A 17,744-nucleotide genomic window follows, 5' to 3' on the forward strand; every position below is an offset into this window, starting at 1 on the left:
TTATTTGTTAGGAGTTAGAGACACAAACTTAAAACAAGATCTTTATGGACTTTGCAGAAGTGATGAACAATTCCATGTTTCTTGGTATTCTTAATTGTAGCTGCACACTTGTATTTAATGTCATATCTGTAACATTCATTACATAAATCACATTCATTTGTCTCCATACAATATATTTCCTGTTACTTCCATAGGTCAAAGCTTAACAGTTGTTTGCTGTACAGTGTTGTAGTGTCAGGTTTAGTGTTTGATTAGTGCTGCCAAGCTTCTTGGTGGTTTTGAAACTCTGCTGAAATTTCTTCAGCCATAGGAAGCTTTGTATTAGTGAGGTACTCTGGTAAGCTGTCCTCCCAAAATAGTGTTCCTCAGTGGAAAAGTGTTCTATTTCCCTCAAGGTTGCTTTTGGCTTTCCTGGTAAATCTGTGCCCTGGTGCCTTCTGCAAACACAGTCCAGTCTCTCACAAAACGAGAATTCTTTTTATTTTAATATTTATTAATTGATGACCTAGGAAAGAACCCTTTGTTCAGTCTTGCAGATTCACAAAAGTTATGTTCCCACTGGGAAGAATCTCACAGGAGCTGCTTTTGCATTTGAGAAGTGGGAAGAGAAAGGCTTCAGTGGATGAATGTTGTCCCTCTGAAGCTCCATCAGCTGGTGGAATGTGGACTGTTTGTAGCTCTCCCTGGAGAGAGCTGCTGTGCTGTCACAGGAGACTCTTCTTCCTAAAACAGATAAAAGAACTTATTATAGATTCTGTTTAAAGCAGAAGAGTCAAAAGCTGGATGTTTCCTGCATCTGGATGTTGCCAGCAAAATCTCTGTCAAGATTATGTGGGGTTGGTAATTGCCTGTTACTAAATTTGATGGGGAATATTTGCAAAAACAGCTTTTGCATGAAAACTTCTGGTGATCACTGCTTAAAGCATGCATTAAAAAGGTTGATGCATGTCACATTTTCCAGTTCTAGTGACTTTAACGTTTCAACTATTATGAACAACCTTTTAAAAAATCATCTGTTAAAATCAATATTTCATTTTCACTTAGACAAGCAAAACCCTTCATTATTAATGAAGAGTTAATTTTCTTTTTTCAGATTTCATCCAGACCTTCTTTAGTACAGTCTTGAAGTGGCAGAAGTATTCACATCCAGTTCTAGTTATTAATGTTTTCTTTTTAGCCCAAGCCCTTCTCAGTTTCTCAGCTGACTAAGTATGGATTAGCTGGGTTTTTTGATTACTTTCCCCTCCAAAGAAATCAGCTTTAGCTGTGGGATAAAGATCCTTTTCTGTGTTTTTGCTGTTCTAAGCAATGCACTGATCTTTGGCATCCGTGCTTGAAACCTGGGATCGGAAAAGCTCCAGATGACTTTACTTAGAGCTAAAACTGTATGGCAATAAAACATTAATATGAGACATCCTTGTTAATTAATCAAGTTCACTCTCTCATTAATGCTTTTACTTTTTAAAATGGAAAGTTTCGTTCAAGTTTTATTTTTCAGCTACTTCTAACAGTTTGACTGTTGGATTTTTTCTATGCATATTCAGAAACCAGTCTCTATCAGTATCTCAGGATTTCTTGCCAATGCTTTAATTTCTAGAATTGTCTCTAAAAATACCTCTCAGTAACTGCCTTTTGCTTATGTACCAAGGTAATATTTTATGCTCCTCTAGATTTATTTTTTTTACAATTTCTTTGCAATTCTTATTAGGTATAAGCTTTTTTCAGTAGTTTGAAAGTAAACTCTTTGGGTCTTCACTTAATATTGTGCAAGCCTATGTGTTTAAAATTGGAATACATTGCAAATAAAGACTACTCAAGCGTACACTTAAAGCTTCTTAAAGACTTTCTGTTTGTAAAAATGCTTCTTCACAAAGTTTTATAATCATAAATTTCTGCTAATAAGGTATAAAAGAAAATGTAGGCCTCTCTATTCCAGGGCACAGAACAAATGCTGTTTTCCTGCACATATTAAACATTTGTTGATAATTCAGATGTAGTGAATCAGACTTTACAAAGCCTGTGTTCAGTTTTTCTGTGTAACATGATGTTGCAGTGCACAGCTGCTTGGTTTCTGCATGGGGTAGCTTTCCTGGGTAAAGTTCTCCCTGCAGAGGGCCTGAGTAAATGAACTCTTTTGGAAGCTAAAAGAGATCTTAGTATTCAAGTTTCATGCTTGCTTTTCACACAAAGATAAAGACATTCCTGTAGAAAGATGTGCACTGCAGTTGGGCCCTTGTAGATGTAGAAAAATTGATAAAAATCAGTTTGAGGTATAAAGGAAGATTCTGGCAAATGTTTACTTAAAAAGAGTGAATGATACACAAGTTCTTTTCTTTTGTTTTTTAGATTCATCAGATGGAAGTCTAAAAGCTTCTACATATCATGGGACAATAGATGTTTATGTCAGTCAATTAAGAAAAGTGGATCTGAAATCCCAGAAAGGTTAGCAAACTAAATAAAATATTTTTCTGGCAGATTTTGATGTAAAATAAAAGGAGATAAGGGTTTGTTTGGGGTCTTTTTTATCTGTCTGTAAAAAATAGTTTGTGATTGTTGGTTAGTGACTTTTTTTTTTTTTTTGCATCATTATTGAAAGATGTCTATAAATACTTAAAATACAATAAGCTCTGTCAGGGACAGGAATACTTAAGATGGATTAAATGTGTTTGTGTTTTTCAATGTTTTTCTTCTTTTTTTTTTTTTTTCTGGCAATATGCCCAGCAGAATTCTGCAGAGTTGACTAGGGTTACAGTGTTCCTTTGCCTTGAGCACAGTTTTCTCCATGATGCTCTATGTGCAGTGATAACTGACACACATACATTTATTTTTCTTGCCTTCTGACTGAAATGTCCTACTATGAAAATTGGAAGGCAGAAAAACAAAGATGGGAGAGCCTTACATTATCATTTTCCTTCATTTTCTCTCCTGCTTACTCACTAAAATTTATCTTCTTATTTAAAAGTTCGCACCTAAAGTTGCATTCATAGTTTTACCATTCTGAAGATATGATACTGTAAATTACAGAGCCCTGAATACATCTTGTTAATCCTAGTTTGGAAAAAAAACCCCAAAAACCAAAAAACCCAAAATGCAAACCAACAAAAAAAAAATCCAAAACAAGCCAAAGCACACTGCAGCATTTCTACACTTGACTTTAGTGTCATGTCAGACACTTCAGGTGGTTTGGTCCACTTCTGTCTCCTGTGAAACAAAGCCTGTGCCCTGTTAAAACCTAACAGTTACTCAAAATGGGACTCGTGATGTCAATGACTTGGAAGTGCATCTTTCTGTACATCTATTTTGGCTTCATTAGTGCAAAGAAGTTTATTTTTATATTATTTCTTGCTTACCTTTAGTATCACTTATTTTGCTAAAATTAATGTCTCTTTGAGCTAGAAGAAAAGAGGAATGTATTTAATAACAGCTAATTAATGTTATTTTCAAAATATTTTCTAACATCTCTTCTGGCAGCACAATTTAGTAAAGGCAAAGTTGAAGTTCTGTTTCTGTTTACCCTGTAAATTCAGAATAACTGCTGACAGCTGCAGTGTAGAAAATGTCCCACTTGTGATAAATGAGCTGCATGTGTTGGTTTTTATGAGTCATCACTGAGCAACTCTCCAAAGAGGACCCAAAGATGAAGATCTTTTCCCTTTCTTATTCTAAGGCTTTTGTGTATCCAGCAAAATGCAGGCCTAAATTATACTGGAAGTTATTTGTTCATCAGAACTGTCACAGGCAAGTGATTCTGCTGTGTCTAAATTGCTTAGCTAGGGTTGCTTTCTGGTGCTTCTTAGCTGTTATTCTCACCATGTTCTGCTGAAGCTTTTGGGATGTATGTCAAGAAACTGGTTTATGTTTTTCTAAAGTAAATGTTGAAATTGAGCAAAAACTAAGGAACACATAAAAAGGAAGTGTATTCTGAATTTCTCAGGTTTTTGATCTAATGTGTAGGAGAGAGCTTTCAAACTTTGTGACTGAATTATTCCAAAGATGACTAATGTGGGCAGGTTGGGGGCCAAGTGTCTGCCTTTGGTCTGATGCATAGATGTGCATATTTAGGGGAAGCAGCAGTCAGAATTTCTGGTTTTAATCTCAAAGTAGAATTATTCAGGCCACCAAAGCTGCAATTTTGCTACTAGTTTACATTTTGGTGATGCATAGTCTAAACTGGCTGGTCAGTTTTGAGACTGCATCTGTTGGAGGATGTGAACAGCTGGCCCTAAGCAGTGAAGCAAAGACAATTGCCAGTGTTCACTGTAAGGGAGCAGCATCCCATCCTTCCAGAGGAGCAATTCTTTCATCCTGTGCCATGCAGTGACTGGGTTATTTGTCAAGTCTGATGGCCTATCCTTGCTCTGGAATGTCAACATGCAACTAGAAGATGAACTAAAGTCATGAAGTGAGATCTGTTATATTTGCTTCCCTTGATCATTCCTGTAATAAGATCCTCTACCAAAAGACATTGCTTGAAGTGTATGTCACTATTTATTTTCATGTCTGTGAAGGAAATACTGTGATACCATTTTCTATGTGTGACATACTCTGGTTGAAAGGATAAATGAAGGTATCTTCATTTATCACAATGACCAAAAAAAAAGAGGTTACTGTTTCTGAAGACTTTTTAAAAAACCCAACCAAGTACAACCAAAGGATGATTTGATTCAAGTTAGTGAAATAATGGATTATTTCATGCTTTGATCTCAGGGTTAAACTAACTAGCTTTCACTTACATTTATACCAGGTTCAATTACAGTCAAGGTACCTGCATCTCTCAAAGCCTATTTAGAGCTGTCTGGAAGAAAAGTGGATGTGAGTTCAGAGATCCAGTTAAAAGAAACACAGAGTGCCTCAAAAGATGATCATGTAACTCTAAGTGGTAAGGCTTACTAATCTTGGCTTCCAATAAATGTCTGTCTGGCCTGAGTCAAAGGCATCTACATTTCTTTATTAGTTTATTGCCCTTGGCAGCTGCTTGTTTAATCTGCTTCACTTTCAGATGTTTGCTTGTGCTGTTGTACTCCCCATGTTACTGGATGACTTTAAAATTTTATTTGGTAAATGACTTGTGAATGTAATCAACTTCTTCTAACAAAAGTCTTAGAGCCAAATTCCTCCTTAGCATTAGTCCAGTGACTTTGGGAGATAATCCAGGGCTGAATTTGACCCATTGCTTTGTTGGCTTAGGAAGTCACATAGACTTTCCTAGGCAATCTCTTTTACTAAAAATACAATAATATTTTTTTTAAAATCTGTCTGTTTCTGAGTCCAAAAGGGAAATAAAAGGGGTATATGGCATATTTATAAATGTACAGTAGTGCAGGATAGGCTGAGAAATGATGGGTGGGAGATGAGAAGAGCAGAAGAAGCTGGAGCTGGAGGAATAGAGACAGACAGTACATGGAAAGGTACCTGCAATTACTGGAAGTGTTCTTGTAAGGCATTTAAAACTGAACTTAGAATCCCAGGTCTTGCTGTTTCCAGCTTTAGAAAACAGTTGTACATTTCACTGTCAGGGTGTGTATTTCTCTCCCCCACTCCAGATGTTGCTATCTGGAAGTTAAGGCTGTTGCTTTTACCAATTACAGAGTTTGCTCTAGAGGAAACATGAACTGAATGTGTCTGAGGGCTCCAGCTCTGTGTTTGAATGTGTTGTGTCAGTGTGACCTGCTGTGATAGCAGATGGGGTAAGGCTCTGAGTTTTAAACCTAAAAAAATATGCACAAAAACTCTTTTCCTCCCCCATGTAAGATGGGGATCTCAGAGTCAGGAAAACATTGGAAGTGTGATTATATAATTTTAGTATGTAGCCTGCTTATATGTCTCTTTCTGCCTAGGAACAGAAACTAGCACTTTAATTTAGTAGCAGTTATTAAATATAGTTTCTACAAAAACCATAATTAGAGGTTGTCAGGCTAGAAATCTGTGGAGGGACCCCAGATTCTAGCATGACTTGGTGTAATGAATCCTCTCAGGAGTAAAACAAGAACTTTTCAGTGAATGAGGACCTCCAGCCAATCAATCATCTTGCTACTTTGGCTACATTAAAGATAAGAATGGTGTTTCAAATATACAGAGCTGAATGACTTCTCTGGTTTCACAACCCAGTGTTTGTGTGGGACAGTCATCACTGAAGCAGATGCAATTTTTCAGCTCACTGTTCTGTATGGAAATGATCTCAGCACTTGAGGCCAAGAGCAACTCTGATTAGTTAACTCTCAAATACACATGTCCCAAAGGCACAGAAATCATCAAGAATTATGCAAAGGCAACAGCATTAGACCAATGATTATCAGTTGTTTAAAGAAGTTGCAGCATTACATAAGAAGGGAAATACTTCCTCCTATTTCTCTTTACCTTAGGGTGTATTCTTTCTGCACTTGCCCCCTCACTATCAACAATTGCTTCTTCCTAAGGGTGATATTTGGTCATTTTCTTGTACAATTAGATTTTCAAATAACTGAAAATCACTTAATACAATTTCTGTATCCTGGGAGCATTATTCACTGTTGAAATTTCAGGTACAAGGTCCATAGCTGTCCTGCTGTTGTGACTGAAGAAATGTAAAATAGAGAGTGAAGAGGGGCTTTGCCGAGTGGTTAAAAACTGTATCACAAGTGCATGGCAGTTTAGGAGTTTTATGCTTTTGAGTTCAAAGATTCGTTTAAAAACAGATGATTTTTCAGAAAATCCAGTTCTCATGTGAATAACACAGGCACTGTGACCTTTTAGGAAGCTTTACTTGCCTCTGGGAATATTTGAATGTGTTAGAGAGAAGGCTGTCCAGTGGGAAGACAAGGCAGAATTCTGTGACTTGGATAAACATGCACTTATTCCTGCACTTTGCTGCTCCAGGAAAGCCTTCCCTACTGCTTTAGAGCAGTTATCATGACACCATCACCCCACTTCCACACCGAGGGGGAGTCTGCACCACAGCCCCACAAGCACTCACATCCAGGGTTTGCCAGCTAGCCAAGGAATAGAGTGGGATTTAGGGAACTCAAGCTGATGGAAGCCTGGAGTGAGTGCTCTAGAGACAGAGGGATGAGAGTGTGAAAATGGGTTTGCTGTTTGGGATTTTCCTGCAAAATTGAAACACTTGCTGAGAAAGGGAGGGGAACTAGAGAGCAGTGGCAGGGAGTTTTTATTCTTTGAAGTAATTTGCAAGGGCAAGGCATCTGTTTGCATTGGCATCAGTAGGTAGTCTTGAAAGCAGTATGTATGCTATAATGAAATGTTACAAAAACACTGTTCATGCTAAGCACTGGTCCAGCTTCCATCAGTGGAAGTGTTTGGCTGCCTTTAGAGTGTTTGAGCAATTCCAGTAATTGCTGATTGTAATTGTGTCAAGGTGTTCTTTCTTTTCCCTGTCAAGAAGAGAAGCCCTTCCTGCTCAATATCTGCCTTCTCCCTGTCTCCAGGTGTGCCTGGGCTCTTAAATCTTATGTCTGTGGAGGTAATCAGCTATAGGTACTTCATGTGGTAAGAGAAAGATTAGCAGACTAAAAAGTGTTAAATATTAAGCAGAAAATGAACTTAGAAGACTGTTATATTAAAGGGGTTACAAACATGTTGAAGGTCAAGGTTAAAGTTCATATAATTTTGATTTACATGCTTTTTAGGCCATTTTCCAGTAAGTTAAGTTCAAAGTACAAATGTAGGAACAATCACCTGTGTAGTCCCAAGAGGAGAAATATTTAAATAATATCAGGAAACAATAGTGTTACACCATTGAAAACAAAGAGCATATTAACATGATTGTTCTGTAAAACTCAAAATAATCCTTTGGCTTTACATGGCATTAGTAATACATTGCTGGAATGTGTCCAGTTTTGAGTACTGTGCTTTGAAACTGTAGAGTCTCTAAAGGAGAACACGTGATCAGAGTCCTGAAATCATGATTAACAAGAGAAGACTGAAAAGTTCTGATTTTGTCTCAGATGAGAAGACAAAGGGAAGAGAAGATGCATTTTTCTAGTACATAAGAAGTTGCTACAGAGAAAGAGATAATTTGTTCTGTTGAGGCAATAGGACTAAAAATTATAACCTGGCCCTATGCTAAAGGAAACTTAGCTAAATAGCAAGGTAAACTTCCTTGTAGCACTGGTCTGGGGGGCAGTAGGACTGTCAGTGCTGCAGGTTGTGAAGACCAGGTGATGTGACCATCTCAGACCAAATTCAGTGCTTCCTCAGGAGAGGCTTTTGGCCCTGTTTTCTCTTGTCTCTGGTTGATGTGACCATCTCCTCCCACCCACTCCACAGTAACAAAGGACACAAAGGAAGGTTATCAGGCATGTGGGTGGATGGGGACTAAATGAAATACAGCCACTGGACGCACTTCAGGCACTTTGGTTGCCAACTTGTTGACCCCTGTGAACTTGCTGGAAAAAGTCTTGCAGTCATTCAGAGACTTGATTTGAATCCTTGTAGCAAATGGTGTCAATTTGCAAACCTAATTGTCTGGAAAATAAACCATGTAAATCTCATTTCTGAGTGATGCCAGGGACTCACCTGATTTTGGATGTTTCTCCATCCCTGCCCCAGTTCTAATGCCGAGTTCATATCCAGTGGCAACCTTTCAGCTGATGCCATCTGCTTGGTGCAGAGGAATCTTTGAACTTTGCAGGCACTTCCTCTGGTTTGCAGCAGCTGTGTGAGTTTCCATGGTAAAGGTCCCACCATGTCCCACCTGCTCTTCAGAGGCTGTGGATGTTTGTTGTTACTGTGTCTCCCTGTTTTTACCTTCTCAGCTGGCAAACCTGTCTGTGTTTTTCTGTCCTTACACAAAGAGCATATGCTTTGGTTTTCTCCCAGGTCCAGACATACTTGTTCCCAGTTGTTGTCAGCATGACAACAATTACAGCAGGTAACAGGACTTTTAGGTTTTGGTACTAATCCAAATCTGGCTACAGCACAAGAGCTTTGCTAAGCCATCTGGGAGCAGTGTTCCTCTGAGCCGTGCCTCTGGTGGCCATGCAGGAAATAGGACTCTCCCGTGGTAATTAATTTATGCCTTCCCTTAGATGTGTATACAGGACATGCAGAGGAAATCCCCCATTGACTCCTCTAACTCCTTTTCCCCCTGTGACAATTTTCACATTCCCTCTACCTTATGGTTTGATTGAGTATCCAATTATTCTTTTAATACTGCAGAACTTCTTAGCTGGCCTTCCTCTTTCAGTGCCTCTGGAGAATCAGCCTGTCTGTAATTACCAGATTCCTGTGAAAAGATGAACATTGACACTTCTGTCCCATCTCTGACTTTTCAGGTTTCTCTTACTAACATGTGTCAGGTCTTCTCATCCTGCCTGGTTCTCCCCATAGATTGTGGTGAGAAGCACCTTTCTCCTTACAGCAGTCATTCACTCAGGCATGCTCTGAGGTGTTACAACTTTCACATCTGCCTGATGTTCCCTGCTGGAGCAAAGGGGATCGAGGCAGATGTTTCCTGCCATCAGGAATCATTACTTCTCACTGTTCACTCTGTGGTCCCTCATACAGCAGTACTGGGAGAGCAGCCTGTGGAATGCTGTGGCCTTTCCTTTAGGATTGCTTTAAGGCCAGTGTGCCAGAGGGGGCTGACCACAGGAGTCCCTTGTACCATGCACAAAGCTTTATGCATAGATGTGTTTAAGAGTCTTCATTATGAGAAATTCTATGTGCTTTACTCCAAGGTAATGTCTGTGGTTTTAGCTGCCTGGAGTTCAAGGGTTGAATACAAACTCAGTGAAGGGGCAGCGAATAACATGAGAGAAGCAACTTGCCTTTAAAAGGGAAATAAGTGAAAGAGCTTGTATTATGTCAGTCTGCTGAAACTTCAGGTTTTATCTGAAGCTTACCAGCTGCACAAGTGCTCCCACTGTGCAGCTGTCTTGGGTTTGTTGCAGTCAACATTGCAGTTCTGATCCCAGGAGTAACACTATCTGCTGTCATGCCCCCCCCTGTTTAGTCTGTTCTCAAGGCACTTCAGAACTTTCTTTCTTTCTTAGAAGCAGTTTTTATTGACTCTTGGCCACTAGAATTGAGTGGGAAGAGCTTTGTTTTATAATGTCCCTCTACACACTGCCCTCTGTGAAGCCTTGATCCTTAAGCAATATCTTAAAAAAAATAAACAAAGACCCAGGTTGTATCTGGAAAAGATTACATTCCTTCAAGTCAAATAGAAAGTTCATCCAACTTTTATTAAACACATTAGATGAGATGCTATCCTACAGATTTTTATTGGTTTCAGCTTGCATTCAACTCAAGCTGTTCACAGCCTTTTGATATGTCCCACAGTCCTAGCACTACCAATGAACAACACTTAAAATATGATCCCCTTCTTGTGTTTTGTGGCATGAAAATAGAGCTCTCAACTTCTCCAGTCTCCAGGAAGGCAAGTAAATAAACAGTCAGTACTTGACTGTAAAGTTTTGCAAAGGTGTTATCTTCCTTTAAACACCACACACTGGGGAAGGGGAAAAAACTCCACCTTTTTCCTGGGCTTTAAATGGAAAGGAATACACAGCATAAGAGAGTATCTGTCTTCTCCTGAACTCCTGCTGCTGTCTTGACTGGTAGGTTTTGAAATTATTTCCCCCCCACACCCATTCTCAGTCCAGGAGGCTATTTGCTTTTGTGATTTAATCAAGCTAGTAAAGTCTTCCTCAAAATCCACGTGTGTTCTCATGGTATTCAGAGTACAAGCAGTGGGTACAGTAAAGAGCCAAGCAGTCATCAGGTGTCCAACTGAATCCTGTTACTTGATTAGTGCCTCATACACAGACTAATTCAAATACAGGAAATAACTGAACCTCCTACTAGTGATGGGCTTAATAACCTTAATATATGCCTCACAGGCAAATTTCCAGAAGTATAAGGAACAAAACTTTTTTCTACATTCACATAGCAAAAACAAAATGAGAAACGGCTCAGACAGAAACTCAGCTTTAAAATGGCTCTTGTAAATTTGTTCCTGTGTTCCCTAAACTCTTCTTTAACTTTTTTGCCAAGGTGTAAGCAGTGCACGAAACCATTTACAGCACTGATTCTGTGCTTTAGTGTTTGTTTCTTGTACAGAAGTACAAGCCATGGTCACAAAAAAATGAGAGAGAGGAACTAGGACCAAGCACTCTCTGGAAATATATTGCTACCCTGCATTTTCTCCCTAGGAGAAAAAGCTGTATTTTTATTGTTCTACAGCTCTGTTAAAGGATCAGCTGAAATTTTCCTTTGTACTTCTTTGCTGGTTCAATTTCATGTCACCTGGAGGCTGTTTCCTGTTTAAAAACCAGACTGATGAAATGTTTTAAGTGCAATCTGTGCTTAAAAGGTTCTGTTTTAATTGTTGTTCTATACTCTCTGCTACAATACTATTGAAAATCTGTGATTCAGGAAAGCTTTGAGGAACTGAACTTTCAAATTAATGGATTCCATATACAACACATTTGTCCAACTTGGTGATTCATCACAGATTTAAGTCTGCAATTGGATGATGAGTAGAGGTCTGTGAATTCTGTTTTACTGCAGGAATGACACTGATACTGAGTGTGGCTGAGGCTGCTGCTGTCTGGAGCAATGAGGAGTGCAGAAATTGCATTAAGACATCCCCTTGGAGACACCTGAAGGCGTGTTGTAGTCTGATACCAAGGGGCACTGAAGTGACTCTGACATAGTTGGGCTCCTCTGAGAACTCTGTACTTCCAAACCATACCTCAGCCTGTTGTGAATTGTTGTGGGTTTGGCCCATAAGCTCAAACGAAACCCCCTTAGAGCTGCTAAAGCCCTGAAACACTATTGAGAAGTTCTGGCACATAGGCCTGAGTTGTGGAAACCAATGCAGTGATGTCACTTGGAGTTTTGCCACTGTTTTTGCTGTGGCCAGAATTTAATTTCAGCTGTGTTACAGGTCAGAGCAGAGCATGTTTGCAAAATTGGCTCGGAATCTGCTTCCCTGCCATCCCTCTTGCTATTCCAGGATCAAATTAGTCTAAACTTAGAATTCACACAGTTAAATGAACACTAAAGTAATAGTAAATGATATTTTGCAAAGATAAACCAAAGTGAAGGTTGATCTTATGATAAAGGCACTGATTTGGGACTTTAAAGATCCCAGTTTAATTCCCAATATGGACACAAATCTTTTGTATAAATTTGGAAGGTCAATTATTCTCTTTTGGGCTCAGTTTCTTAATTATGAAATGAGACTGAGTTGAACTCTCTTCTTTGTACACAGTGAGCTTTTCAGAGCATGACTGTGAATATGAAGTTTCTGTGAAACTTGTAAGAAGACAGATACCTCAGGGTCGTGGGGTTTTTTTTTTAGGCCATTATCATAAGGAAACAGTAATACTTGCAAAATGTCTGGGCATCTGGGCAATCAGGTCTTACCATGGCTCTTAAAGTCTTTGAAATTACTGAGCCAGATCAGTATCTCTTGTAGAGTCATGATTTAACCAGAACTGGCTATTGAGCACCAGGCAGCCACTCACTCCCCACCTGTGGGATGGGGGAGAGAGGCAGAAAAGTAAAAGTGAGAAAAGTCATGGTTGGGATAAAGAGCCTTTGAGATTAAGACAGTTTGATGGATAAAGCAAAAGCTGTGCACACAAGCCAAGCAAAAGAAGGGATTCTTTCACTACTTCCCAGGGCAAACAGGTGTTCGGCCATCCCCAGGAAATGTAACAGATACTGGGTCAGACAACTGCCATCACTCTGAATGTCCCCTGCCTCTCCTTCTGCCAGCTCTGATACAGAACATGGCACCATACAGTTCAGAATATCCCTTTGGTCATTTGGGGTCAGCTGTCCTGGCTCTGTCCCCTCCCAGCTCATTGTGCACCCCCAGCCTCCTCACTGGCAGGGCACTATTAGAAGAAGAAAAGGTCTTGCTGCTCTGAAAGGGCCACTCAGAAATGACAAATTTTATATATTGTCAACACTGTTTTCAGCAGAAATCTAAAGCAGGGTTCAACCTAGCTACTATTAAAAAAATAACCCTGTCCCACAGAAAACCAGTACATGGTGGCCCGGTTGTGGTGGTGGAGTGCTCCAAGGTGGCTTCTGTGAGAAGCTGCCAGAAGCTTCCCCTGTGTCCTACAGAGCCAAGCACCAGCCTGCTCCAAGATGGACACCCACCACTGGCCAGGGTTGAACCCATCAGTGATGACAGATAACATAGTTAAAGGGGAAAAACCCTACTGCACACCAGCAGCTGGAGAGAGGAGTGAAAATATGTGAGAGAAATAGCCCTGCTGAGGTGCAGGGGCAGGAGGTGCTCCAGATGCCAGAGCAGAGATTCCCCTGCAGCCCCTGCTGCAGCCTCTGCAGGGGTGCAGAGATCCACCTGGAGCTTGTGGAGGGCTCCATGTCAGAGAAGGGGAAGAGCATCAGGAGCTCTCCTTCTGCGGAGAAAGGACTGGCAGAGATAATGTGTGAACTGACCATTCTCCATGCCCCTGTGCCTCTGGTGGGGAGGGAGTAGAGAAATCAGCAGTGAAATTAAGCCTGGAGTGAAGGGAGGGGTGAGTGGGATATGTTTTTAAGATTTGGCTTTATTTTTTATTATCCTTCTCTGAGCTGATTGGGAATAAATAAAATTAATTTTTTTCCCCAAGTAAAGTCTGTTTTCCCTGTGGCAGTCAGTGCTGACTGAACTCTCCCTGTCCTTATCTTGATCCATGAACTTCTTGTTCTATTTTCTCTGGCCTGTCCATTTGAGGAGGAGAGTGGCAGAGTGGCTTTGGTAAGTACCTGACAGCCAGCCAGGGTTAACCATAACACCAGAACACATTTCTTAGCATAGAATAAAAAGTGCAGTACTGTAAAATAAAAACCAGTTCTGTATTGTAAAGATGTATTATGGGAAAGTAGATAATGCAAAAAAAACCAAAAAACAAAACTGTATCAAGAAGGAAATGTCTCTGCTAAAAGTACACAAATTCTACCAAATAAAAGTGCTATAAGTGCTTCCAAGGAGCTTGGAAAAAAAGACAATGTGAAGATGATATGTTTACTGTGTGTCAAACTAAACTAAGACAACTCTCTTTTCCAGGTCACATGAATCAAAGGGATGAAACAGACAAATGGATTAAGGCTGACACACAAAATGGCAAAGTGTGTCTTAAAAGCCAAAGCTGGATCCAGTCTGTCAAGCTGAAGAGTTCCTAAAGGTGAAATAGGCCAAAGAGATGAAATCAAGAAACTACAAAGGAACATTTCTGTAAAATAATGAAAAGTTTTGGATGAATATCCTTAATATAAAAGAGGAACTATTAAAAATGAGACCATTTTAACCCAAGATTTGCCTGTAACAGTGCTGGTGCTAAACAGTCTGGTTTACTTTTAGTGCCTTTTAGGAATGAGATGATCTTACATATTCAGAATTCATATAACTTGACCCACTTACCATATCAGTTTAAAAGCTGGTAGCTTTCAAACAAAAGTTTGGAGTTGTCGTTTAAAAATAGCATTTTCAACACTTCCAAGATGACAAGCTTTGCAAGCTCTGTTATACTTTAAATATCTCAATACTGTGGGAATTCTGCTGGTTTATGCAAAATGCAGAGAATTTTCTTCAACCAAATTGTATCATGGATAGGAAAAAAATCACTTTCAGTGTGGTTCTTATGTGGTCTTTTTATTTGGTGTTTGAACCCTGAGCAGTTCCTGCCTGGGTGATGGGTACTTTCTGTGTAAAAATACTCCTGTGAACTGGCAGAACTTGCTCTGTGTCATCCTGAACCTGTGGTTTGTGGATAGAAGGAACTCCAGCTCTGTCTACCACTGCTCATCTGCAAAGAAAAGCTTTTAAAATAAATAAAAGTGCCATGGAGCTGGCTGATTTCAAGGAGGAGCACTCCTCCAACTGGACTTCAGAGGAGAGTCCTGAGCGTTCCCCTGAAGGAGAAGCTGCCATGGAAAGGAAGTGTTGCCCTCGTGGCTGAGAGCTGGAATCTCTTTGCTTGCTCCATCTGCAGTGCCTGAGAGCCCTGTCCTGCACAGCTGCCAGGCAGCCCTGGGAGGCAGGAAGGCAGAGGGAGGTCAGGGGAGCAGCTGGGTCTGCACAAGGACAGGTCTGATTTTTGTGGAGGGTTCTGTGTTCCTGTAAAACAAGCACACAGTAAAGTAAATGGGGCTTTTAAAAACCTTTCCATGCATCTCTATGGCACCTTATAAAAGCAGCAGTGAAATTGTGTTTTAAGCTGAAATGTCAGAATCCCTGCCAGCTGAGGGGATGGTGAGGAGCAGGACAGAATTCAGACTGCCAGCTCAGGCTTTAAGTTTTGTATATATGTGTATGTTCTTTAGGTCATAATGGTACATTATGAAATTAACTTCTTTTGCCACAGGATTCCCCAGCAGATAGAATTGCCCCTGGCTAATGGATTTCAAGAGTCAAAGGCAGCATATCTACTGTAACTTAGGGGGGTTAAACACTCCATTTCCTGTTTATTGTTGTGTGTACTGCTTGTTGGGATGAGGTGGGCACTGATGCATATGACAAATTATATGTATTTTTAATATAAACACTAATATATAAAACATTTCTAATGGTATTACTAAAGGCATTACAATATTACTAGATATGAGTTATTATTATACTTTTAAAAGTTACAAAATTAATAAATTATAATGGTTCTGGATACCCAGAAAAATATTTGAAATGAATGATTTCTGTGCCCTCCTGCCAAAGTGAAAAAAGCACCTCAAAATTCACACCACATGGAAACAGTCTAGTAGGAACTTCACAAGATTGAATCCATTTAATGGTCCCATTATTCACCTGAAATACAAAGCCTGGCAGCCTCTGAGATTAAGGTTGTGTTTTTTGAGACTGCTGCATCAGCAATTTAAGGGAGAATGTAGTAAGAAAACATGTTATTTGTTCCATATTTAAAAGAAAGCAAACTCAGACTTTGAATTCATTCCTTTTCTAAATCTAGCAGGAATTAAACATCAGACTTGTTAGCTACTTGCTTAAAAAAGTTTAAATCAGCCAGCAGAAAAATTGTGCTACCACTAAAGCTACTGATTATATTCATTCCAAGCTAAAACATGTTGAGACCAGCTAGAATGTTAATATAAATGTCAAGAATGAGTTGAAGGAGGACAAACGCTGCCTTATGAGTTTCCCCAAAGGCATTGAACAATGTCTTGTTCTGCTCTAATGAGGTGAAACTGTATTTATCTCTAGACAAGGGAACATTAGTAGGTTATCAGCAATTAGAATTTGAATGGCAAATCCCTTGTGTGCCCATATATCTTTTTTTGTCCATTTGATGAGAAGACATTCTTGTAGCTGGAGCAAATTTATACTCTTAACACTTTTTTCATCTGTAATCTTTAATTTGGTTCTCCTGCTCTCTCAGCTGCCAGCCAGCCCACAGTTCAGACCTGCAGACACAAACATGAGGTTGTTTAGAGAGCTGGACTCAGCCCAAGAGGCTTTTATGAGAATGAGGGCTGTGGGTGCCCAAGTGACTGTTGAGAAGTGGAGAACTCTGCTTAGATGCATGGGTGTAGCTGTGTATTAAAGAATCTGTACTCACTGCCTACTCACTGCTCCCAACTCCTCGAAAAGGCTGTGCTTGATGGGTACCAGCCACATCAAGTGTGAAGTTCTCTGGGGAGTCAGAGTGTTTATGTCCTGGAGAGGACCTTCATAGCAAACAAATCCTCCAACACATGCAGATTTATTCATTGCTTACTCGGCACGGGACTACAAAAACTTTCATTATTGAAAGATGAAGACAGCTTGAATCAACATCTGAGAGTTAGCAGTGCTGTCTGGGTGCAGCTGTCTTGCTTGAAGGCATTCATACTCCTGTGAGAAGGATTTGCTATGCTTCCTTACTAATGCAACAAATGGCCTTTTATTAAAGTGTGATTAGTTTTAAGAAAAAATAACACAGTGGTCTTTTCATGCTCTAGAGAAAAACCCTTGAACTTTAGAGATGCTGCACAATTTCTTCATTTTTCATTTTGAAGAATTTGTTTTTTCAGGCTCTGATTTGTGTTTTTTGGTGAAGGTGGTTATGTTGCCATCCCAGCATATCCAAGCCAGGAAGGATGGTCAGCATCATTATGTTCCTGCTTCTCCAGTTCAGCTGTGTATTTCAGGGCAGCTTGTCTGCAACAAGAGTTTAAAAATAATAATGACGAAATTTTTCAGGGGATGTTTTTACAAAGAACGCTAAAAGCAGTTTAATGAGGAAAAGTTCCTTGTTTTAACAAAAGCTATCAATATTATAAGGGTGTTGAGGAAAGTAAACCAGAAGATAATTGTTTAGGTCACAGAGTCACAGAATGAATTAGGTTGGAAGAGGCCTCTGGAGAGGGTTTTAACCTGATGTTGCTTTAAATGTATCCAACTATTCCAGGTGAGTCATGGCTTTGCCAGATGAGTTCTGAATATCTTTAGGGATGAAGGTTTCACAGTCTCTGGGATCCTCTTCAAGAGTTTGACCAGCTACCTGGTTAAAAAATTAAAGTTTCCTTGTAATCAGAATTTTATATATACCACTTGTCCTATCAGTGCACCTTTGACAATGGTCTGGCTCTGTCTTCTCTTCTGTGTGCTCTGATGAGAGTTAGAGACAGCAATAAGGTCTCCTCCATCTCAAGCCTTCTCCTGGGACTTAGCAAAGCAATTCTCTGAAGGTTCTTCACACGTCACATGCTCCAGCACTTTAATGGTGCTGGTGAGCTTCATCCACACTTGCTCTAGTGTGTCAGCATCTGCCTGAGCACAGATCTGAGTAGGT

At 39.8% G+C, this 17,744-nt stretch overlaps 1 protein-coding gene across 1 annotated transcript in view; it reads left to right on the forward strand.

The window, feature by feature from the left end:
• The window catches only part of FAM185A (family with sequence similarity 185 member A), a 37,250-nt gene extending 21,615 nt beyond the window's left edge, over positions 1 to 15,635 (forward strand). Inside the window, exons 6-8 of the mRNA XM_038153095.1 lie at positions 2,347 to 2,442; positions 4,745 to 4,879; positions 14,033 to 15,635. Of these exons, the coding sequence (XP_038009023.1) occupies positions 2,347 to 2,442; positions 4,745 to 4,879; positions 14,033 to 14,148 (347 nt within the window). The 3' untranslated portion in view covers positions 14,149 to 15,635. The remainder of the gene's footprint in view (positions 1 to 2,346; positions 2,443 to 4,744; positions 4,880 to 14,032) is intronic.
• Positions 15,636 to 17,744: the final 2,109 nt, after the last annotated feature.

The sequence above is a fragment of the Motacilla alba genome, chromosome 1A, assembly GCF_015832195.1.
Source record: "Motacilla alba alba isolate MOTALB_02 chromosome 1A, Motacilla_alba_V1.0_pri, whole genome shotgun sequence".
Lineage (NCBI taxonomy): Eukaryota > Metazoa > Chordata > Aves > Passeriformes > Motacillidae > Motacilla > Motacilla alba.